This window comes from Mus pahari, chromosome 1, assembly GCF_900095145.1.
Source record: "Mus pahari chromosome 1, PAHARI_EIJ_v1.1, whole genome shotgun sequence".
NCBI classification, from domain to species: domain Eukaryota; kingdom Metazoa; phylum Chordata; class Mammalia; order Rodentia; family Muridae; genus Mus; species Mus pahari.
Genome location: NC_034590.1, coordinates 46,241,705 through 46,266,287, shown reverse-complemented (window position 1 = coordinate 46,266,287; position 24,583 = coordinate 46,241,705). Strand labels below are relative to the sequence as shown.

Sequence of the window (24,583 nt, the reverse complement as noted above, 5' to 3'; positions counted from 1 at the left end):
CACCTCCCCTCCCCTTCCCTTCCCTTCCTTTCCCTTTCCTTAATGTGGATTCTAGGATCTAACTTGAGGTGGTTTAACCTTCTAAGCAGTCTCCCCACCCTTCAGAGCCTTCTTGAAAAAGTAAAATGGAAAGCTCATCTTAAATAAAGACACGATTATTGATTTTTTTTTTCAGTAGACATTATTTGAATCACTAAAATCAGAAATTATTCCAAGCTGTCAATTTTCTGGTATTAAATGGAGTTTAAGTGAGCTCCTAATTCACATCTCTCTAGAAGCTTTAATAATTAGGTTCTGGTTTCCTTTTGACATTTTACAATATCAGGATGATTTATTCAAGTTAAGTTTTTTTTTTTTCCTGGTTTCTGTTCTACATCAGGTCCCTTCCTGAGTATGCTCCACATCTCATTTAACTCCAGGGATGCCAACACTAATAGTTAATGTCTGGTACTGCTCTAAGGATTTTCTGTTTGTTCTAGTTTATGTTTTGTTGCTGTCATAAACATCCTAGCCGTTGTACTGGACTACCCTCCAAGCTTCACTGCCATCATCTTCAGGAGTTTGGTTGGGCCTGCTCACCAAAGATGGGCTTTTTGATGTTTGATGCTTCTTATAGGGGGAAGAGAAGGCAGGGAGGATCGTGGGACCCACGTCTGGTACCTAACCAACCCTCCTAGTCAGTTGAGTGTATTTCTATCCTAATTGCACCTGCAGATGAGCCTGGAGAAGAACTCGTTGATAAAGACGGGGAAGAACTAATGGAGAGGATTCTGCCTGCACGCCATGGGGCAATCATCATCCATGTTGACTGCAGACCCCCACCCCCACTGTGGTTGCCTTAAAGTCACTCATGCTCCTGATCATAAGCCATCACCCATTGCTCTATGAGTAACTAGCTCATTAGTTTTCCATAGTAAACCTTGTTGGAATGGTACCTAACTTTGTGGTTGGGACCATAGAAGGAAAGGGTAGACATTATTTATATCTCTGCCAGCAAAGGAAGTTTAGTGACAATGACCAAAAGCAGCTTGGGGAGGAGAGGGCTTATTTGGCTTGTGGCTAACAGTGTGTTATCAGGGAAGGGAAGGCAGGAACTCAGTGCAGATCCTTGAATTGGTAACTGTGCAGGATTCTGCTTACTGTCTCACTACCAGGCTCACACACAGCTGCCTTTCTTATGTAGCCCAGAGCCATCTGTTTAGGGATGGAACCACCCACAGTGGCCTGGGTTCTACTACATCAATTAGTAGTCAAGAAAATATACTATATACACATGTTCCTAGAGCAGTCTGTGAGACAATTCAGCACTTACATCTCCTTCTTCCCAAGATGACTCCAGGTTTGTGTCAAATTGTCATCTGAGGGAACTATGACACTATCGAACTGTTGGATCCCTGCAGCAGCCAGCCGGTTAGGAATCGCTAAATCATAGCCATGTTTTAGGTCTGAGGAAACCAAGTGTGTGGGAGTTAGTCAGTGTTTGTCCCTGTCCTGGGTGTTCCCCAGTGCATTTATCTCTTCTCTGCAGCTCCCCTGCATTTCAGAGAGTGTGGCCTGGTGCTTCTGCAGTTATACTCCCTTAGTAGGAAAGAACCTTGCCACCCTACACTGACATGCAGGAAGCAGATGATGGTACTGGGTAGTGGTGCCAAGTTTATACTGTTCTCTGGGTCACCTTGCTGATTGTCTTCAGGAGACATAAGTCTTCTCTTTTCTGGTCCCTGTGCACTTTACTTACCAGGACTAAGACAAGAGCCCACATTATAGTGCCTTTTCTTTATCTCCACTCTCTATGGCTCACTTCTGAGGACCCAGTCCTAATGGTAGGAGGGCTGTGCCTACTTTTCCTTAAGTGAGCAGTAAGTTTGGGAGCTGCCTCCGGTGACAATGTTATACTTTGTGCTCTTTATTCCTGTGGCCTGACCCCATAGTGTTGGGGATAGCATGAAACAGGAAAAAGTACCCCTGACTGCTGTCAGTTGGGCGTTCCATACCCCACCCTCCACTGTAGTCTTTCCTCGCTGCTCAGATAGACCCCTGGTTGACTTCCAACATTTCAAAGCTTCACATTTCATCTCCTGTGGTGACTGTTAGACATATCTTCCCAGAATTCTCCTGCCTCGATTCTAGGCACAGTGGGCAGTTTGAAGTGTGGACTGTCTAAATGGGCTCCTCCGTCCCTCCCCATTTTCTTTCTTTGTGACTCTGGAGGGATGGGGATTCTATTAATACAATCTTTCCTGTATAATGGCCTCTCTGTTTGGATAAGTATCCTCTGATGGAAGTGATTTTAAGGAGGTTCAGCATCAATTTCTAAGGATTATTTGGAGCTAGGGTATTTCCGATGGAACAAGTAGAAATTGCAAAGGCCCTGGGGTTAAAACTAGAAAGGACAGTGAGTTTCCAGCAGAGGAAGCAGAAGGCAGTTGCTAAGACCAGAGGGAAGATCTGATCAGTCCATGTCCACAGCATCTGTCCCCAGCCCTGCTGTTGGCTTCTGGTTGTCTCTTTCCTTCAGTGAGCCCTGCCCTTGCCCTTGGTCTCTTGGAACTACACAGTGGAAAATATTTCCCTTCTGGAGTGACAAAGCACAAAATCCCCATGGGAAGCTGGAAGGAATGTATCTTTTTTTTTTTCCTTGCCAGCTGACTTTATCAGCTGGACAGTGACATCAGCTGTCACATCCTGTGTCTCTCAGTGATATTTCCCGAGCTCTTACTTTTAGCCCCACGCCTACTGACCCTGACTTGGGTTGGGGGAGCTCCTGTTCTGTCTGTATATCAGTCTTAGCCATGTGACTCTGTGTCGTGCCCAAGCTCACCATGCTCTGTGTGGTTCCCTCGGGAACTCAGTGATTGACTCCTGGGCACACCTCTTGAGAAAGGGCAGATACCGAGTCCTAACTTCAGTCTCATTTCTGGCACCGTGTTTATGAATTCACTGATCATCAAGGCATTCGCTGACCCTGTGCTGGGTATCTTATCATGGTGGAGTCAAAGCCTCACACTTCCCCTTCCTTGTTTTGAATCATTGAGCCCAACTCCAGGCAGGAACTCAGTGGGGCGTGGCGATGACACTGGGCCTATCTGTTTAAATGTTGGCACTGAAGTAATCATGAGTACCTGGCTGGATGGCAGGTGCTGGCAAGCATCTAATTGTACTCTTTCAAACTCCATAGTTGTGCGGTCCTTTGGCACCTGAGACTGAGGTTAACAACTTTACTAGCCGTCGGTGTGGTGGCTGACCAGGGTGGTGGTGGGAAGAAGTGTGTCCCCTGCTCCATTCTAAGCTCTATATAGCGGTGAAACCTCAGCTTCCCAGTGGAATCTGGTCAGGCTTTCATGGCTGTGGATGGGAAGGCAAATGGCCCGACAGGTGCACAGAACAGGTGTCGGTGAACACTTCCTGGAGCTTGTGTGAATGCTGGGCCTTGGGCAGGTTCTAAAGTGCTGCAGATCTGAGATGTGTTCAAGAGCAGGTGTGCAAGGTGTGCCAAGACCTTCCTTCTCTCATCCAGAGTCCTGTCCTTCCTGTCTGTCCTCCCTCCCTCCCTCCCTTCCTTCCTCCCTTCTTGCTGCTGTCATTTGTCCGGAACTCAGGATACAGTGATGTTTCTTGCCTGGCTTTCCCACTCCGAGAATCACTGTCTACCACGACCGTGACCTTAAGGCTCTGATTTGGGGATAGCCATTGGCTTTCGTGGCTTTGACCCCCACAGTCACTCATATTCCCCGCCCCACTGAGTGACATGGCCCTGCCTTTGTGCACACAGGCCCCACAACTCTTCATCTTCTGTGGCCTCTCAGTGTGGCTAGGCAGCTTTGCCTTTCAGAAACCCAGCAGGAGCCAGGGGTACCCCGCAGAGGTGATTTGCCACTTCCCATAAATGACAGATTTCGAATTCTCAGAGCCTTGGAAACCTGGTTCCTCTTCTCTGTCTTTGTGATGAAAGGCCTGAGATAGCCACAGGGTTTTACCGACCCTGGGCTGGGTACCAATGCTTAACAACTAAAATATCATCCTGTCACTAGAGCTCTATACCTCTGGACAGGCTCCTTGACTCTCGGAGCTTCAGAAGTCTGTAATACCAAGTCCACGGGGTTTGGATCGGAATTTAATGAGATGATGTTTGTGCTGAGCACTGTGCCCAGGGCCTGGCACACCTTGAGGACATAGCAGATAATTAGATTCCTCAGATAGACTCCCAAGAAAGAGGAAAAAGCCAGAGAGCCCCATGCCACACCACTCTGCTATCTGTATCGATCTGGCAGAGGTCAGATCCCCCCCCCCCCCGATCAAAATAAAAGAGCTTTAATTATACCCACACTTGTGGTTTGCTTGCATTGCAATGAATGGATCTCAGAATGCCACCCATCAGGAGCCCAGTCAGTGCTTTCTCTGCAGGGCTCTAAGCGCCCTTGGTCCCAGACTAGGCTGAGAGATGGCACCTTCTCACAGACAGCTGGCTCTCCTAGCCACGTGTGGTCTTTGTCCCTGTTAGGCACTCCTGCTGTTGTTCCTTGCTTCCTGTCCTGTGGTGTGGCACAGCTCTCCGAGTGATGCATATACGTCACTGTTTGATTTTTGAAACAGATAAAGGGATGCTGGGGTTGGTCTGCTGGGATCGCAGGCCCTGTGCCTGCTTCAGCTGGCTTGATCAGGAACGAGAAACCTCAGTTTCCTTTCCTGCCAAGTGGAGTACTAACAGTGGCTGCTTCCTGGAGTTGTAGGGCACAGACCAGAAAGATCAGTTTGTAAAAGTGCTTAGCATAGCACCCACTCCGTGAGAATCGCCCGGATTAACATTAGCAATAGATGATATCTGAATACTCGTTATTGCAGAGTCAGCATGTCCAGATAAGGAAATGGTAGGTGGCTGTGTGCACCAGGTCCTGCTAGTCTTTGAAATATATATATATATATATATATATATATATATATATATATATATATATATTAAAAGTACATGTGTGTTTTCAGTTGTGTGGGTTCATATGTGTGTACCAGAACTTAGCGTGTGTATGTACTCTTACATAAGGAGGTCAGAGGACAACTTCAGGTGTTCTTCCCCAGAAGCCGAGAAACTTTGTTTTGAGAGACTCGGTATCCCTGGTATCCCGAGGTCCAACCACCACTGCCTTCCCTGTGCCGAGGCAAGCGTACACAGCCAGTTCTGGCATTTTTACGTGGGATCTGGGAAGTAAACCCAACTCCTCACCTTACCGGCTGATCTGTCTCCCGGCCTGAGAGGTTATATTTTTAAAACTTTTATTACATTCACACACAAACACACACACACACACACACACACACACACACACACACACACACACACGTTTTCTTTCTATCATGTAGGTCCCAGGGATGAAACCCAGGTCTTCCTGTTTGGTGGCAAGTCCCTTTCCCTGATGAGCCACCTCACAGGCCATGGAGGTAATAGAGAGGCATGCTTCCTGTATAAAGTTAAGTTATAAATTGTCAGCAGGAATGAGCTAGGCAGCCTTACAGAACCTGGAGGGCAGTGAAAATAATTCAAGTCCTCCCAGCCCCTGTATGACACTGTTGTCTCTCCCAAGGCTATTTCCTTATTCTCACCCCTAAAGCATCTCTGGGTCCCAGGTCCTGAGTTCACCCTGCCTCTCCTTGCATCCCATGGTCACCTTGGCCACTGGTGCAGGGTGAAAAGATACACCATGCTTCCTTGATTGAACTCACTTCCTGGAGACAGAAAGACCTGATCTAAATGCAGCTCCACACCCCACTCCATGCGCCCATCCTGTCATTGATAGTTACTGAGCTCAAATACTCTCCCCCCTGTCTGTAAGTGACAAGGTGTGACACAGGAAGGAGACAGGCCCCGGGCTGTGGCTATTCCTCCTGCTCCTCTGCTCGGGCAGTTCAGTGGTGCCACTCAAGTGGAAGTCTGCTCTTTGGGGTTCCCTCTTTTTCCTGGCGTGGTTGGGGGATGATTTCATTTGGCACCACTTGGAACTCTTAAGATTCTCTGACTTCTAGTTCATAACTACTGTTTACCCCAGCAGCTTTCCTTACCCTGAAGAATAACTTACCTTAATGGAAATACAGTTGACAATTTCCCAAATTATACAGTCTGGGAAGCACTGTGACATTTATTTTGAGCTAGAAACAAACTGTAGGTGCAGCTTGTCTGTTTCTCTTTGTTGTTCATGCCCAGTACTCTCTATATATTTATTTACTTTATTCATTCACATTAGCACATTCTACACATTCATGTTTGTCATAGTTATATTTTCTATAAGCATCCATGTCAATATGTATATTTTTATTATAAATGTGGCACACTTACAGGGAATGAACTTAATCATGTTTTTTTTTTTTTTTTTTGCTCTCTGCCAGTCATTTCCCTTCAGTATTTTATGAGACATTTCAAACATAAAGAAGGCTTGGATTGTTTGATTGACACCTGTGTGCCACCTGTGGTGGTCCCACAATGAGCACCTTGCTCGCCATGCCTCGCTGTATACTTTTACATCTCGCTGTCCCTCAGTCCACCCATTTCCCTCTCCTTGCTGCTGTTGTATCTCTAAGTAAGAAAGTATCTGTCAGTGACAGAACCGTGTGTTCATTTTGCAGGAAGCCTGTTACATTCTGGGCTCTCTCTCTCTCTGAGCCTTGCCGGGACCTCTTGCAGAAACCTAGAGGCTGCAAATGGACCACAGAGCCTCCCCCCCACCCCGACTCAACAGTGCTATCCCTCTGCCTCTGACATTCTGCTGATCACTACCTTTTGGAGGTAGAATGTTCACTATGCTGTCTGCTGCTCTATCCCCTGAGACCAAGAGACAGCACTAAACTTCTGAAAAGATTCTGTCTGATCCCCCACGCCTGAACACTCACCAGGCAGGGGCTATGTGTCATTTAAGGCTCTCAGAAAGGCCCACTGATGTAGCCTAAGGATTCCCCCTTAGTAATTTCTTCCCCCAGAACTGGCCAGGACTGCCGCCTTAAACCTTCTGCCAGACCTTCTCGTACTTGTGAGGATCATAATCCTGTCCTGATGTCCAGGTACTGTCTTTGTTAGGCTCAGAGCCCAGATGAAATGAAGGCCTAGTGAGTGGAGAGGGGACGAGGTTTCCAATCCTTTTAGACAAGTACCTGGTATAATGTGACAATAATTCTTTTGTATGGTCTGGAGGAGGACCCATTATGACCTTATTTTCAGTGTTGAACATGTGGGTTTTTTGAGTGTATAGCAAGCCAAATGTAAAAAGAGAATGAATAAGAGAATGAAACATCATCAGATCAAGTGCTCGTAATATTCAACAGAAATCGACTGGGGAATCCTTGTGGAGGCACTTAGCTGGAGTTCCAGGTAGAGAGTCCCCAGTGGAGGAAGTATTCCCTTGGTACTTCCAAGTAAAAAGACAAATAACAGCAGAAAAGCAACTCACCAAATTAAAGGCTTACTACAAATACACCACAGAAATCACCTGTCAAAGTTCTTTAAGGAAGCCCGCTGGAGTTCCCTACCATGGTTGCCCGGGCAAAGCAGCATTTCCCCTCCACTGGAGGCTTCCAAATACAAGAACAAATAGAAGCAGAGGAAATAGCATCAGATTGGGCACTCAAAACGCTCACAGAGAAACTGTCTAGGGAAGTCCCCTTCAGGCTGCCATCTGAGGTTCTCCATAGATGGAGTCCCAGGCAGAGAGCAAAGGGACCGTCCCCTTAAATGGGACTTCTGAGTCAGAGAGCAAATAGTAACAGGTTGCATCATCAGATCATCTTGTCAGCACTCACAGTGTCCACCAGAAAGGAGCTGGGGGAGTTGAGGGAATCCGCTGGAGTTCCTGATTGAGGTAATTCCAGAAGCATTCTTCTCAGTCAAGGTGGACACACCCACTCTTACCAGGCAGATAGTAGATATGGCTATGTGTTGAACTCCGGCGGCTGCTCTCTCCCACCCCGGGCACTTTTATATCCTGGGATAAATAATAGACACCTCTTTTGGAAGTGGTTCACGACACAGCTCTTCTCCACAGCATTCTGTTTAGATGTTCACGCACCTTCCTGCCACAGAGGAACTTCAGCCCATCCCAGACAAGGAAGGGCGCCTTGGAGAAGACTTTTAGACAAACATGCTTGGGTCCGAGTTGTTGGGGGAACTCCAATTCCAGAACCATCTTCTTAGTGAGCTCAAATGCACATACCAATTTACCAATATCATTTCTATTATTCAACATGTGCATTCTGCCAAAACACAATTGTTAAAAGGTAAAAGACACGCCCCTCTGATTATTCTAGACTCCCTCCTCTCTCCTCTCTCTCTTTCTCTCCTCTCTCTCCTCTCTCCCTGTGAGAGAGAGGGCAGAGTGGGGACAGAGACAGGCAGACAGAGAGACTTGGAGCTTCATGGTGTCTTTGATACCTAATCAACAGTGAAACCAAACCCATCTATATTCTTCTACGACAGAGCTTGGCACACTTATTTCAACCAGGCAGATAGTAAGGTCTCAGGCTTTGCGGGCCACACGGTCTCTACCACATCCTCACTTGTCAGATCTGTGTCATCGTCATTGTGAGGACAAAGCCATGCTGACTGCACAAACAGGCCATGGCTGTGATCCAGGGACACTTTACTTGCAAAACAGGTAGCTGGTAAGATTTGGCTGAGGGTCGCAGTGTGCAGACCCCTGACCTAGATAAACCATTTCTTGGATTGGTTCATAAAACTGTCTCTGTGTGGCACTGAAAGGATAAACTGCCCGGACGCCATCCCTAAGAAAGGCAGATTGGAGGAAGAGAGGAAAACATTGGCCTTTTTGGACTGTAGTAGTGTGGATCTCAGGTTATGTCACAATGTGTTTCAGGCTTTGCCCCTAGGAGGTTTGAATCCCACTGACACTCCAAGGTGTTGAGAAGAGGGTTACCCATCATCCACTTCCTTAGGCAGATGATTGTTTGATCTAAGCTCACTGTGTTCCTTCTCTGTCAGCACAAGTCATGGGGTCCTTGGTTTGCGTTTTTACAGTTTAGTTGGAGAATAGCAGCAGAGGAAACAGAGCTGACTACAGATTTACAGAACATGGGGTATTTGAAGCGTGCCTGTCTCTGCCGAACTCTCCTGCCACGCAGGGCTGCTATTAACAAGAAAGTGTAAAGTAGCTTATAAATCACAGAAACTCATTGATCAGAGTTCTGGAGACTGCAAGTCTTTAGTGAGGACCCTGGTAGATCTAGTGAGTAGCCCCACCTGTATCCTGTCCACAGTTGCTACCTTCTGTGTTGAATGAGGTCGGTTCTACTGTAATCTGACCACCTTCTACACCTTCCCCAGGGCTCCCCTCCCAGTGTCTTTGACACTGGGAAGTAGTTTTTATGTAAGAGTGTATCGGGGATGGGGGCAGTGTCAGGGTATAAAACTTCAAACCCTAACGGTCCAATATGTTTCAAACACATGGTCATTAAAATGTAGACATGAATTGAGGATTAGAATCTTAAAAGGCCGATTTTTCTTTTCTTCCTTTAATCCACCTGTCTTAGTCAAAGTTCTGTGGCTGTGAAGTGACACAATGGCTATGGCAACTCTTATAAAGGAAAGCATCTCACTGGGGCTTGATTACAGTTTCAGAGTACAGTTCATTACCCTCAGGGCAGGAGGCATGGTGGCTCACAGGCAGACATGGTACTGGAGAGGTAGCTGACAGTTCTATATCCAGCTTTGCAGGCAGTAAGAAGTAAGAGCCCCTGGGCCTGGCTTGGGTTTCTGCATCTTCAAAGTCCACCTTCAGTGATATACTTCCTTCAATAAGGCTACATTTACTCCAATGAGACCACACCTTCTAATCCTTCCCAAGCGGTGCCACTCCCTGATGACTAAGCATTCAAGCATATGTGCCTATGGGAGCCATTCTTGTTCAGACCACCACACCACCCGTCATCCACCCTTCCATCCATGTCCTCATCATACTCATGTTCCCATTCTATCCTTCTTAATCTTCTAGACTGTGGAAGCCATTGTCTTAGCTCTCAAAGAACTCGCCCATTGGTGAGGGAGGGAAGCTATAAGAGCATACGATGATTTACTTCCAGGTTGGTCCTTGACTGTTGGCAAGACTGGGCATCATCCTGGTAACTCGCTTCAAAGGAAACATCTCTTACAGGAGAGACTCTTGAATCTATTCTATGAGGCTGCGTCCTCCTTGTCCTGGGCTCGGGTAAGAGAGTCCTCGGTGAGACAGCTAATGATGGCAAATTGGGCACAGGTGTAACTGTTTGTAGCCCAAGAAGAGTGTGAGTGTGGCTTCAGTGATGAACAACGCTGAGGGCAGTGGCAGGAACACATTTCCAGCCAGGGTGCAGAGTTAGAATTCTGTTCTAATTGCACAGTGATGTGAGTGGGGAAATAACAAGACTCGTTAATTGCAAATGGAGTGTGTGGGTGGTGAGGAGAGAGATGGCAGCTGTAGAGTAGCCCAGGTGAGGGGACAATGGCAGCCAGGACACAGGCAATGGTGATAGGGACAGAGAAGAAGAACCTGCCCAGCTAATAAGAGTAGTAGTAGTAGTAGTAGTAGTAGTTGTTGTTGTTGTTGTTGTTGTTGTTGTTGTTGTTGTTGTAGCAGTAGTAATAGTAGTAGTAGTTGTAGATAATTGGCTGTGTGAAATGAGCAAAAAGGAGACCATAGGAGGGCCACCCAGTTAATATAGCCATGCTTCCCAAGTCTAGTGAGACAGTGGCACAGGGTGCCAGGAATTCTTACTGGGTGAGCTCCCCTTCTATCTCATCTTGGGAGGTTGCTAGACATTTGGGGGTGCCTTGAAGTGACTGGGCAGAGCTTACGAGTCATGTAGCAAGAAAACTAGATGTGCTTCTGATCTCCACGGATGACCGTGCCACCTGGAGACATTGCTAAATACAGATTCTGACCCAGGAGTGGGACATTTTTGAAGTTTAGGTTTACATTTCTAAGAGATTCATGGACCAGGTCACTCCCAGAGAACTCCTGTCAACTATCGAGGGCTGTTCCCCTTTGCATAGGCTCTTGCCTCATGGAGGCACCAGCGGTGACCTTTAGTGACTTTTCTAATGCTGCAACACTTTAATAGGGTTGCTCAGGTTGGGATTATCCCCACCCAATAAGATTATTGTTGTTGTTACTTCATAACTGTCATTTTGCTGCTGTTATGAATCATAATGTAAGCATCTGATATGCAGGTGGTCTGAGGTGAGCACTGTGAAAGGGTCGTTTGCCCCTCCCCAAGGAGGTCTCCAGCCATATGTTGAGACACAAGTGTGCCTTAGAGGGTTTTCAGCCTAGAAAGACACTCAAGACTCCAGGCTGAACTCCTGCCTCTAGACCCACACGGACACCCCTGGGGCTTGTGACTTAGGTGCCTCCAGAGACACAAAAAATTTGTTCTGCGAGAACTCAGAAGTCCTTGATCCTTTGTTGGTCCCTGGGGAATGGACTTCCCTGGCAATTATTTCAGAGCCTGTGGCAGTGCGGGCACATCTCTTCAAGTCCAATCTCTAGAAGTGTATTTGAGGGGATCTATTTTACATGAAAAAGAAGCCTTAAAAGCAGCATGGCCCCTGGGCATGTAGGCAGCAAGTGGGATTCCTGGGTACTTACACTCTGTGCTATTAACAAAACATAGTTACCTGATGTTAGATAGGAGAAAGGATGTGTGCCTCATTAGAGATATTAACAGTGGGATGATCAGTTTCATCAGAGAGGATGTTTGACTCCAAAGGCCTGCCTCTTGTTGTAGATCCACTGCTTAAGGAAACAATAAATGGGCAGAGGGAATGTCACGTTTAATAGATGCTTTTTGCTGCAGGCATTGCTGTAAGTGTAACCCATTATGAGGCTGGAGGTTCTAGGGGTGTTTGAAAATTGGTGTATTCCTTTGTATAGGAGGAGCTCATTCAACCGTATTGATCATCTAGGGGCAGCACAGAGTGTTTTACTGACTGATGGAGGATTCCATGTGGAAGTGCTTTGTAAATGAAAGTAGCATTTGATTACTGGAAGAAAATGGTTTCGGGTTGCCATCTGGCTTGCCAGCCAATACCATTCATTGATTCATGGAGCTTCAGTAGTTTTTTTGTTTGTTTGTTTTTGTTTTTGTTGTTTATTTNTTTTTTGTTTGTTTTTTTTTTCATAACCTAGCCCTTTTCAAATGCTGCTGAGAGACTGGAGCTATTTTCTTGACCCCCCTCCCATCTGAACACCAAGGGTGATTGTGGCAAGTATGCACCCAGCCTGCTTCTGGGTCGGTTTCCAAGACCCCAAGTGCGGCGGCACTGTCATCACCGCAGCCTTATTAAATTATCATGCACAGTGATTTTGCACTTTTATGATGTCCCGCATTTCTAACAAATGTGAATCTTCCCATTGGTGCGCACATAGATTCATTCAGTAGTGTGAGGGGACATTGAGCTATCTCAGCCCAGCCTCAGTCGACAGGACCAATACCTGCTCTTGTTTCTAAGGAAGCTCTCAGGTCACACTCCATCACTGAGGAAAGTCAGGGTAGAAACTTGAGACAGGAATTGAAGCAGAAGCCATATAGGAGTGCTGCTTGCTGGATTGTTCTTCCTGGCTTGCTCATCATGCTTTCTTATATAACTCAGGATAACCTACCCAGGTTTGCCACTACCCACAGTGGATTGGGTGACAAATCAATAATAATAATAATAATAATAAGGAAGAGGAGGAGGGATGGGAAGAGGAGGGGGGAGGAGAAGGAGGAGGAGGCTGGGTACTGCCAAATCAACAACAACAACAACAACAACAACAGCAACAATGCTCCTACAGGCTTGCTTGTAGAATAGGTCAGTCTCATGGCATCATTTTCTCAATTGAGGTTATGTTACTCAGATAACTCTGGCTTTTATGTCAAGTCTAAAAGGACCCCCCACACTCCCAGGGAATATCTGTCTGGTGGAACTAGCTCACTAGAGGTGGGACTTTGGGGGTTATGTCTGGCCTCTGTTACAGTCCTGCTCTGCTCCCGGGCCCCCTGAAATGTGGGGACTTTCTGTGGCCTGTTCCTACTGCCACAGATCCTCTCCATGTATTCTTTCTCTTTCAGCTCTACAGCCCTCCGACTCCATGAGCCTTCAAATAAGCCTTAAGTTGTCCATGGCAGATAGTTTAAATCTCAACAACACAGAAGTGATTAACAGAATTCATGTAACAAAATGTAGCTGCCTAAGACATACAGTCTGGGAGTTTTAACAGATTTCTATCCTTATATGATCATCATCATACTCTATTTTGAAATGTTCTTGTTAAACTTGGTTCTCAGTTGGCTATGGTGGTACTCTATCTTCTAGTCCTAGCATCTTGAGACAGATGCAGGGAAGTTTGAGGCCATCTTGGGCTATATAAGTAAGATGCTATCTCAGAAAAACAAACCAAAATAAACGAATGAGCCATCAAGTTGTTGCATTCCCAGATTCCTGTCAGTTCCTGCTCTAGCAAGCCCCATGCAGTGTACTTTCTATTTCTAAATAAATAAAATATTTACTTATTTTTATTTTATGTTTATAAAGTGCTTGCCTGCTTGTATGTATGTGCACTAATGTGCACGCAGTACTTGAGGAGGCCAAAAGAGGGCACCAGATTTAGAGAAACTTAATTACAAAGAGCTGTCAGCTGCTGAGCCTTCTTCCCAATACCCTTTTGATATATATTAATCTTTTTCTAGATGTTCATATACATGAAGTGTTGTCTTTTTTGAGATTTATTTATCTTCCACATGTATCAATAGTTTATTTAACTTCACTGTTGCGCACTCTTCTATTGGAACTCTGTGGATATTGATTTAGTAGATGACGTCGCCATCAGACTTATGGATGTAACACATTATGTTTCTCTGTGTGCGTGGATGAATATTTGAGTCATTTCTGGCTCTGATGCACAGTGCCACGATTTAGGGTTTTGGTGATGTATAGGTTTTCATCATTCTTCAGTAGGGCTCTGGGAGAGAAATTACTCCGTTATAAAATAAAGTTTAGTATTTTAAGAAATCGCCCCACTACTTTGCAAAGCATCTGTAGGCATTTTGTCTTCACATTCTCACTAGCAGTATTTGAAGATTTGGTCTCTGTGTCTTTTTAAACAGACACTCTGGTGGGCGGGTAGTAATATGTCACTGTGGTTCTGACTGGCATTTCTCTAAGACTAATGTTGCTAAGCATCTTTTCAGATGCTTATTAGAAATGTGCACGTCTCTGATGAAAGGTCTATTCAAATGACACTTGCTGATTTTGTAAAATGAGCTGTTTGTCACTGTATGGTTGAGCTTGAGATGGGGAGGGAGCATTGTTCGAATCCTCTTTATCCTTTCTGATTTGGGGGGGGGGGCTGCTGTTTATTGAGTAGGCTGTTAACCTCTACAGCCGTTACGGCTCAATCTCTCCTTTCATTTTGTCAGTCTGTTTTCATATATTTTGAGGGACCGTGATGAGTTGATGGAAGTTGAGTTTCTGTCAGCCATGTCGTGATTTGTCTTGTGTCTCATGTCTTCGTTTCTCTGGTCCCTTCTTTACTGGCTTCTTTTGTGTTAACTTCTTTCTGACTTATTTAACTTATTTTTCCCCTTGAGACTCAGAGAATTCCCTTAGTGACTGCCTTTACAAATATCTGCCTTTAGGGACCACAGTCTCCTTTAGGGCTACGCTAACTGAGTTCTTGTAAACTACAGAAGCTCTGCTTCCAGCCTGCTGCAATTCTCTCTGCTCCCAAGTGATAAGATTGCCGTAGGTAGACTGGGACACCTGGATAGACTGTGGACGCAGTGCAGCTGTGTCATCCTGTCACGTGATATTTTTCATTATTCTTTAAAGGGAGAGAGTAGACACATACACACAGCCTTTTGTATTGCACACACGGTAACTTTTACAGTGCTCTTTATTTCTTACACTTTATTTATTTAGTGGGGGCACACATGCCACAGAATGTATATAGCAGCCAGAGAACCACCTGCTGGAGTCTACTCTTTCTTTCTACCATGTCAATCCTGGGGAATCAAAGTCAGGTCTGTGGGCGTGGCTGCTGGCTCCTTTATCTACTGAGCCATCTCTTTAACACTACTTCAGAGTCTATATCTGAATCTCTGTAGGTGTTTTCCCACCTTCTGCCTGAAGGAACTACTTTCATATTCCTTGTAAGAAAGGCCCAGCATTGAATTCTACCTTCATAATTGTTTTGTTTTGTTTTTTTTTTTTGTTTTGAGACACAGTTTCTCTGCGTAGCTTTGGCTGTCCTGGAGCTCACTCACTCTGTAGATGGAGCTGGCCTCTAACTAATACATCTGCCTGCCTCTGCCTCCCAAGTGCTGGGATTAAAAGTGTGAACCCACTGCCACCCAACTCACACCTTTTTTTTTTTTTTTTTTTTTTTTTTAAAGTGGGTTCTGGGATTAAATTTAGGATCCTCAGTTTTGTGTGTCAAACACTGTACTGTATTGGGTACGTTATTTCCATAGCCCAAATAGGGGAGGGGGTTTTCAATGGACACGGTGGCATTCTGGGACTCTGAGGCATGCAGAGAGGCTGACTCCGCACATCCTGTGCTCTACCTGAGCATCCTGTGTTGAAATGAATGATTAGTGTGAGCCTTAGTCCAAGATCTCTTGGAGGCTTATGCCTGTCCCCTATACCTGAGAGCCGGGGAACTGAGTTCCTCCTGCTCTCCAATAAAACAGAGCAGCCACCACACCAATTTTGAGTCCAAACGGTGCTCTAGGTTGAGGTGTGCAAGGCTCAATACCAATTGTTTTAAGACTTGGCCCGATGCCTAAATACCTGCCAATGGTTTCACAGCTCAGTCATAGAGTGCAGAGAGCTCTGTTGATTGAGGCTGGTGGGGACCTGAAACCTGTTTATCTAAGCTAGAAGGAAGAGCTATTGGGGGTGGTGGAGGGGTCAGTGATGTGATTTATATATTGGAAGTAATTACATTTAGTGGTAGTTTTATTTTATTTTAGCTTGAGTGGGAGGATCATAAACTATTGCACATTCTCTTAGAATTAATTGGACCTAAAATTCAAGAGAGTATAAGGAATCATAAAAACAGTTGCCTCTATTGTGGTTTAGGGCTGTTTAGGGGGTGTCAGGGAGAGAAAAAAGACAAGAGGACCCACAGTATAAGGGAGAGGGAGAAATGGTCCAAGAAAGATGCAGATCATGGAGTAGGGGAACGAAAAGGAGGAGATGAGCTGGGTTCTTAGAGGAGAGACCAGTGAGATCTTTGTAAGCCAGAGCAGGCAGAGACTGACATTGTCATTCGAGGTGATCAGAAAAGTGCCATGCAAGGCTGTGTGAGAACAGGATCTGAAGAGTGACACCGTGAGTGAGTGAGGGGCCTGGGAGAACTGTGGTGGCTCAGGGTCCTGATGCGGGGTTGGGGGGGCTGGCATGCTGAAGACTAGGCCTATCTGGGGTCACAGTGCCTACTGGCGTCCGGGGCTTTTGTTCAACAGCTTTGAGGAGGGACCATTGTTCACAAACAGGCTAGAAAAAGAGTCTTGAGGCTTGTCTTGCCCAGATTGACCAAGTCAATACGAAGCTCTTAAAATCTCACATATGTCCCAATATAAGAAGACATGTTATAATGGGGGCGTGGTGGTAAAGACTAATCTTAGCCTTCAGGAGGTGGAGGTTTGACAACAGGAGTGTTTCAAAGGAGAACAGACATACCCTTGGCATTTCAGATAAGAGATTAAATTTACCTTGAGGTCATTCTCATGGGTTTTTAAAACAAAAAAACAAAAAAACTAAAGTTTGGTTAGAACGCTTCTGATAATAACAGGAATGCTTGGTAAACTTGTTACCATTGATGTGCTTGCAAATGCCTGGGGCCACAGTGTCTCAAAAGCTCTCTGTCTAATTCGTTCTCTGCCTTTTAAGGAAGACTGATTTGAAAATTATGCCCAGTTATCCCCGTGAGCCCAATTTGTGCTCAATCACTGCGGCAGCAGACATAAAGCAGCCTCGCCAAATGTCTCCTTCACCTGGCCCAGTTGTGGGTCATGTGGTTGGAGCAAGAGCAAGAGGCTGGGACACTGATGTCCTGGGCCACCTGGCTGTGCGGACCTCACAAGTGAGTGTGTTTTGCACACCAAACTTCCCACCCCCACGGAGTGGCTGTTCGGATGAGAGACGGACTAGCACACTGGACTTCCTTCAGCCAGAGATCAGCGTTAACAGTTTTATCACAGAAACTGAACACTGGCTTCGGAGAGCAGAGAATAGTTCTTTTAGTTCAGACAGAGATGTCCTTGGGAGGATGGATAAGAGAGTTACTGTACAAATCACTTGCACGGGTTTAAAAATAAATATTAAACAAGCCCCCAAAACCTTCACAAAATGGAATTGAAGTGTCTAGAAATGATTTTTTTTTTTTTTGGCATGTGTAACTAGAGTGTTGCATACATTTACTATGAATGAGAAGTTTTTATGATCAGTTAAAGATATAATGTGTAGAGTCAAGATTTGGGCAGTCAATAAAGGGGTAGAGACCAAATCTGGCCCTCTGCCTGTTTTGTTACTAAAGTTTTATTGGAACTCAGCCATGTCCACTTGTGTACAAGTTTCCATGGATGCTGTGTTGGGCTACAGTGGCAGATGCCAGTGTTACTATGGTGACCACATGGCCTGAGAGCCTAAAATATTTACTGTCTCACTCTTTTCAGAGTAAGTGTGTCAAATTCTTTCCAGGAACCCCTGAGAGAGGCAGCCACATTACTTTGTCCTGACCACATGGAGGTTGACACCTCTTGCGCTGTTGTTAGTACCTGCTTGCTGATGTGGGCCCTTTACCCCACGTTTCCAGGATTTTGAATCTGAGTTTGGTGTCACCTCCACACTGATGTCCTTTCTTAATGACTTATCAGCAGTCAGCCAGTGGATATCGTCTCTTACCAAGACGATTTGAGTAGCTGATCAGGTAGTCTCCCCTATTCCATACTGTGTAGAATTCTATGCTATTTCTAAAGGATAGCTTCTGCTCAGGGACGTCCCTCCCCCCACTGACCTCAAACCCAGCTCCACAGTAGTGTTGCCTTCAAGGCTGCTTTATCTCTGATGACTCCATTCAGCACCCTGTGTCATGTGCTATTTCCTCTTGCCCCAAGCCAGCCAGAACTCTCCACCTGGTATATTTTCTTTGTGTCACTGATCTTTGCTTTTGAAATAGTGCAGCAACTCCTACCACTTCATGTCATCTTTCTTTCTTTCTTTCTTTCTTTCTTTCTTTCTTTCTTTCTTTCTTTCTTTCTTTATGTGAGTACACTGTCGCCTCTCTTCAGAGACACCGGAAGAGGGCATCGGATCCCATTACAGATGGTTGCGAGCCACCATGGTTGTGGTTGTGGATGGTTGTGGTTGCTGGAAATTGAACTCAGGACTCTGGAAGAGCTGTCAGTAACTCTTCACTGCTGAGCCATCTCTCCGGCCCATCCTTTGTGTCTTTTAGAATCTAGTTCACTCTTGTGTCTTGGGTCAACTACCAGTGTTGTCAGTCCCCTGCCGCGGTGCTGTCACCTATGCTGTCACTAAATGGTTTTGTTCTGCCATGGGTGGATTGTCTCTTAATCACAGCCACGCTTCCGGAATTGCCCACGCAGCAGGCACTGGGTTGCGGAATCAGATTAAATTGAAGAAAGCACACAGATCACGTAGGCCATGTGTTGAGAATCGTTGGTTGCTATATACCTACTGTGTGCTGGCTACAGGACCCCAGTGGTGCTCACAAGAACACGCTGTGTTATACTCATTGCTAAGGTTTGGAAATGGACTCTGGCAGATTGGCTTGATAACAACGCTTCCGTCAAAGCTGGATCGGAGTCAGGCATGATGGTAGAGGCCCATGATCCCAGCACTAAGGATGATGAGGTAGGATGATCATCATGTAGCTTGGGCTACAGAGTGACTTCACGGTCAGCCTGGGATAGATATACCCATCTCCTGACAAGGCCTGCTACCTTCAAATCAGGAGTTTCATACTGACCTCCAGGTTCTCCCACTACAGAGCTATAGGAGTAGACTAAGTTGCAGTGCCCTAAGCACACATACAACACCCTCTACCTTCTTGGGTGCTAGAGTCATCACCTTTGTGACACAGGCCTAGGGAGCAGGCACTGCTATTTGCACAGAGCTACGCGGGCGATTGCAGTTGCTAGTGCCAGCCCCACCACCCAAGCCAGATGGACAATGTGTTCTTATCTCTTAGAAGATTGTCCTGAGAGCCCCAGATTGTCCTGAAGAATACATGACAACTTCCCCTGGGCCACTCCTTTAGAGAGCAAGGAAGGATTCAGACATGCCTGCCCGTAGGCCACCCTATCCTACAGTACTGATGTCAACGTGGATCAAAGTCCTCCCTTTGGGCGCATATGTGTGTGTGTGTGTGCGCACGTGTATTATACAAGTGCATCTGTGTATGTGTGTGTGTGTGTGTGTGTGTGTGTGTGCGCGCGCGCGCGCGTGCGCACGAGGGGTGGGGGGTGGATGCCAGGGATCAAATCATGCTCAGTATACTTCCTCACAAGCCATCTCTCTTGCTTTTTTGACACAGGATACCTCACTGGGACCTGGGACTCACTACATAGTCTAGACTTGCTGGCCCGGGAACTCAGGGGTACCACCTTCCCAGTACTGACTTTGTACACAGTTGTTGGAGATTGAACTTGAGTTCTCGTGCTTGTTGAGCAAGAACTTCACTGAGTCTTTGTCCTGCCCTGGGAACTGTTATTAACAAGAGTTCATGAGATTCTGAAATGTAGATCTCTCCCTTCCTCCTTTTTGTCCTTTCTAACTCTTTTCCTTCCTTCCCCCCTCCCTCATTCCCTCCCTGCCTCTTCTCCTCCACTTAGTTAATACAGTAGAAGCCTGGCAGAGCCTGCACACTTCTCACACTAACTTCATTTCCATTTGGCCCAGGGTAAGGGCGCTTCCTCCTCTTTCCCTCCTGGAATCCCTGTCCCTTTGTCTCTGTCTCTAATTATCCAGCTGTTTCCTTTAGCCCCCCCCCCTCCATTGCCCATTAAGTAAAGGCAGCCATTCCCTTTAGCACTTGGCTCCCTCTGTGCTGGATTAGTCTCTGCCACATAAAAGAAGCTACAAGTGGCTTTTATGGTCTCATGCATACTTAATTAGTCCAGCTTCTGAAAACTGTGCTTTAAATGAGTGAAGACATTAGCCTCCGATCTAATTGATCCACAAAGCACCATTTCGGAATGGCTGCAGTCACTTTAACTTGCTGGTCTAAGATGAGCATCCCTGGGGCCCACAGGAGGCTGCAAGGAGGAAAGATCCTGAACGGGATCCCCAGGCATGATCTAGCTCTAGAAGAACTGACTATTTTGTGTCTTGCCTACTGCAGTCTTTATCCCCATCACCTTTCCCTGGCCTCATGACGTAAATATCATGAGGTGGTTTACGATGGAGCGTGTTTGCTGAGTTGGAGCTCTCGTCGGGGTTCCAGGGTTCAGATACGTTGCCTGTCACGTCTGTCTTTATTCTGTCTCGTGACAGAATAAGATGAGACTTCACTTCAGCCCTTCCTTCACCATGTAACCAGCCATCCAGCACCACGGTGGAAGATGTCACCTGCAGATCTACCTGTTGAGGTTTACATCTTAAATGCTCCCAAGGCCGGGTGCTTAAAGGCTTCATTGTGGCCTGTGGTGGTGTCCGGAGGCAGACAACCTTCCCAAGTTAGTGCCTGGTGAAAGGATACTGGAGTCATTAGGATGACCCCTTGGGGGCACCGTGGGTCCTCCGCTTCTTCCTTCCTTTATCTTTCTACTTCCTGGCCTTCGTGAAGTAACAGCTTTGCGTATTTATTCCACTGTGTGGCAACCGCCATCTTACTCTGCCTATCCATAGACCCGAAATAACGAAGGCCAGTGACTATGGCTGAAACTTCAAATCAAACCCAAGTCAAGTCTTCCTGGATATTGTTTGTCTTGGGCACTTTGTCAGCAATGGGATGTGAAGACACCATCGGATTGCTCTGCTCCTGGTGTCTATTGGTGCCTGGGGCCGCTGACCTGGCTAGTCCTGGATCTCTTCTCATTCAGTCCTCCTTGGTCATCTTTCCAGGCTCAGCATGTTGCTCTCTACCTCCCAGGTCCTTAGTCCACCTACCCCATCACTCCTCCATACCACATCACCTGTTTAAAGCCAGAGCATTTGGTCTACCGCACATGCTTTTGTTACAGCGGAAAGAAGTGAATAATTGAAGCCTTTCTTTTCCCTTGCCCAGGGCTTTCAGAAAGCACATCTTTGGGAGCATTTTAGAGTCATTGTTACCAAGCCAGGGCCTGTTTATCTTCTGTCCTCAACAACTGCAATCTGTTATTCTGAGAAAGGAGCGAGGGGCGGGAACAGTGAGCTGTGGGTTGCCCTTGGCTGGAAAGCATAGTGGAATTGGACCCTGAATGGGAACCTGCTGATCAAGTGTGTGGCAGAGGCTCCAAAGCTGCTCTGTGAGACTGGCCCATGGACTGGTACTGAAGCAAAGATTCCCCAGGATGTGCCACTGCCTTAGCAGTCTGCCTCTCACCTTCCTTCTGGGTAGCTGGGGATCAGATTCAAAACTACCCCTGGGCCTCGGCTGAGTCACAGACACTGTCAGAGCCCAGGTGCTGCTCATCTCCTGCTTCAGGACTTCTGACCGGCGCTGAGATCCTCTGGGCTAAAGGGCTTAAATAGGAGGTGAGGAACAGTGACCTGGGCACACTGTTCTTTTGATAGTAAGGGCACACAGAGGCACCCTAGTCATCGTCATTATCACAGATGTCTGTATGTGTGCTTGGATGCCAGCAGATGGGTCAGGATTGGAAGGTTGTGGACGATTGGGTGTTTAAAAGCACATCCCTGTGTAGGTTCTTAGAGGAAGACTGGGACTCTCCTCCCTGCTGGTCCGGTAACAGTCTGAAGAGCTAGTACAGTCTGTCTGAAATAAAGCCTCTCCCAGCTTTCTTGTCTATCATTTTGTGCTGATGAGGACCCTTGTGTATATACTCCCCAACTTCCATAAGGGCCTGACTGCTTGGTTCACTAACATTCATTTCTGCATTCTTCCGTCATGCCTTTTCCCCTATTTAATGTGATACTTAGGCTTTTCAAACCCTGGCTGCTCCCGGTGGACCAGAGAAATGCTAGAATGTTCATAAGGGCTACAGCTTCTCCTTTCCTGGCATCCCCTCATGTGTGGTTTAGGTTTATCCTGGCCCCAGATCTTACTGTCATTTCACAGTGAGCAAGCTATAGCAGAGTGACTTGGTTACCTGGAGTTAGGAGGGACCCATGTAGTCTGGCCACAGATACCTGGCCTGACCCTTGTACTTTACCGTCTCCCTGTTCTATCACACCCTAGAATGGAAGGCTTCTCGGGCCTGTAGATTTGCACTATTACTTCGGTGTTCATATCCATCACAGTAGGGCTGTTAGGATTCTGATTCCCCAGAATCAAAGCTGAGGGGAGGTCACTGAGTTGGCTAGGGTCACAGCAGATTAAGGAAGAGAAGGGATTCACCTTTGCTTTCTCTCAGTGCGCCTGCTCTCCCACCAACGCATGGCATGAACCGTCTCCATTGTTCACAGCGGTGTTCCTGGCTTCTTATGATCTGGGCCAGTTCTCCCCTTCGTCAGGAACTCATGCTCCCCTTGTTCATAGCTTTGCTTCAAGTGTCCTTCCCTGCCCAGTGAGGACCCCAATCATCTGCCAGATCTCTCAGAACAGGGACAGCTGTCCTCCTGTGATGCAGGTCATGGGCACTCACAAACAGGAGAGTACTAAATTTCCCCCCAGTGAGTATTTTAATAGAATATTGCCCCTTGAATTTATGTATCAATCATGTCTGTGTGTACCTTCCTGCCAGGTGGCCTTTTAAGATGAGGTGTCCTCATTTTTTTCTGTCCATTTTATCCAAGCCATTGCCAGGCAAATAACATAAGTTTAGTAAATATTGTTAAACAAACACAGGCAGACAGGAATACCAAAAAAAGGGGGGGAGGAAATATAAAAATATCCTATAAAAATATCCTAGTAGGGCTGCAGTGCTTGCAACAGTCCAGAGGGATTTTGGTTGTTTTGTTTGTTTGTTAGTTTGTTTGTTTATTGTATTAGATATCCTTTAGGGAAACCTATGTCCCTTAGAAACTTCCAGAAGGAAATGGTGCTAAATATCATCCCCCGACAAGACCTCTTGGTGTCAGCCTGTGAGCCCAGCCATAGTCTGAAGGAGGAGAGTCGAACAGGGTCAAGACTTATCTAGCCTGTCAGTGCACAGACTGCCTGGCCTACAGAGAGTGAGTTCAAGGTCACCAGAGCCAAGTTAGTCAGATTCTATCTCGAAAAGTGAGAAGAATTCTGGGAATGTAGTTCAGTGGCCGTGTGTTTCCTTAGCATGCGTAGGACCTGGAGAAGTTTGGATGGGGCACACATAAATCAATAAGACATTCTGCTGAGCTGACCTCGCTGGTCTGCTTTGTTACTTAGGTGTTTGGGGACTGGTATCTTGGTAGAAAGAGCCTCTGGTTCCAATGCTCTTGACAAGCATGCACAGACTTCACATATAGCATGCATTTGGGAAAGTCGCATGGACTTTGGAACCCATTCCTGACTACTTCTTAGGTCCTCTCTATGGAGATACATGGTACCCTTGAAGAGAGAGGCATATATTGGCAAAAATCATCTTTGCCACTAAGAAAGTGAATTCTTCCATTAAATTAGGGTTATCGAATAAAGGAAATGCTTGTCAGATTCAACGGGTTTCTACCTGCCTTTTGCATCTGGTGCCACATCACTTTCCTTTTGCCACCCTCAGGTGAGCGTGTTGACCACCCTGGAACGCAGGTTCAACCTCCAGAGCGCCGACGTGGGTGTGATCGCCAGCAGCTTTGAGATCGGCAACCTGGCGCTGATTCTCTTCGTAAGTTACTTCGGAGCTCGTGGGCATCGACCGCGCCTCATCGGCTGTGGTGGAATCGTCATGGCACTGGGCGCCCTGCTCTCGGCACTGCCTGAGTTCCTCACCCACCAGTACAAGTATGAGGCTGGCGAGATCCGATGGGGAGCAGAAGGCCGCGATGTCTGTGCCACCAATGGATCCAGCAGTGATGAGGGGCCCGACCCGGACCTAATCTGCCGGAACCGGACAGCCACGAACATGATGTATTTGCTGCTCATCGGGGCTCAGGTGCTCCTGGGCATCGGTGCTACCCCCGTGCAGCCCCTGGGGGTCTCCTACATTGACGACCACGTGCGGAGAAAGGACTCCTCGCTCTACATAGGTAGGCACGGCCTCTGCTGTCTGGGTTGGTGTAGTGGGGGCAAAGTTGGACCCTGTTTTGCTGGAGCACTGGTTTACAGAACTGGCTAACGATCTCCATGGTTGGATCCCTAGAAAGTCTCACATGCCCGATCTAGGAGCCATGCGACTAAGATCATTTTTGAAAATCTTTCCGAGGAATGCTTAGATACTGCCTGGATCTTACCAGATGCAGACCTTGCAGCGGGGAAGATCTGGTCTGGAGGGGTTTGGGGTTACTCTGCTGTGTGTGTGTGTGTGTGTGTGT

General features: G+C 46.6%; 1 protein-coding gene across 3 annotated transcripts in view; it reads left to right on the top strand.

Annotated features, from left to right (window-relative positions):
* Slco3a1 (solute carrier organic anion transporter family member 3A1) overlaps positions 1–24,583 on the top strand; it is a 281,111-nt gene that overhangs the window by 27,336 nt on the left and 229,192 nt on the right. For all 3 annotated transcript variants that reach the window (XM_021189846.1, XM_029540392.1, XM_021189837.1), the window contains exon 2: positions 23,833–24,298. In XM_021189846.1, coding sequence (XP_021045505.1) covers positions 23,833–24,298 — 466 coding nt within the window. The remainder of the gene's footprint in view (positions 1–23,832; positions 24,299–24,583) is intronic.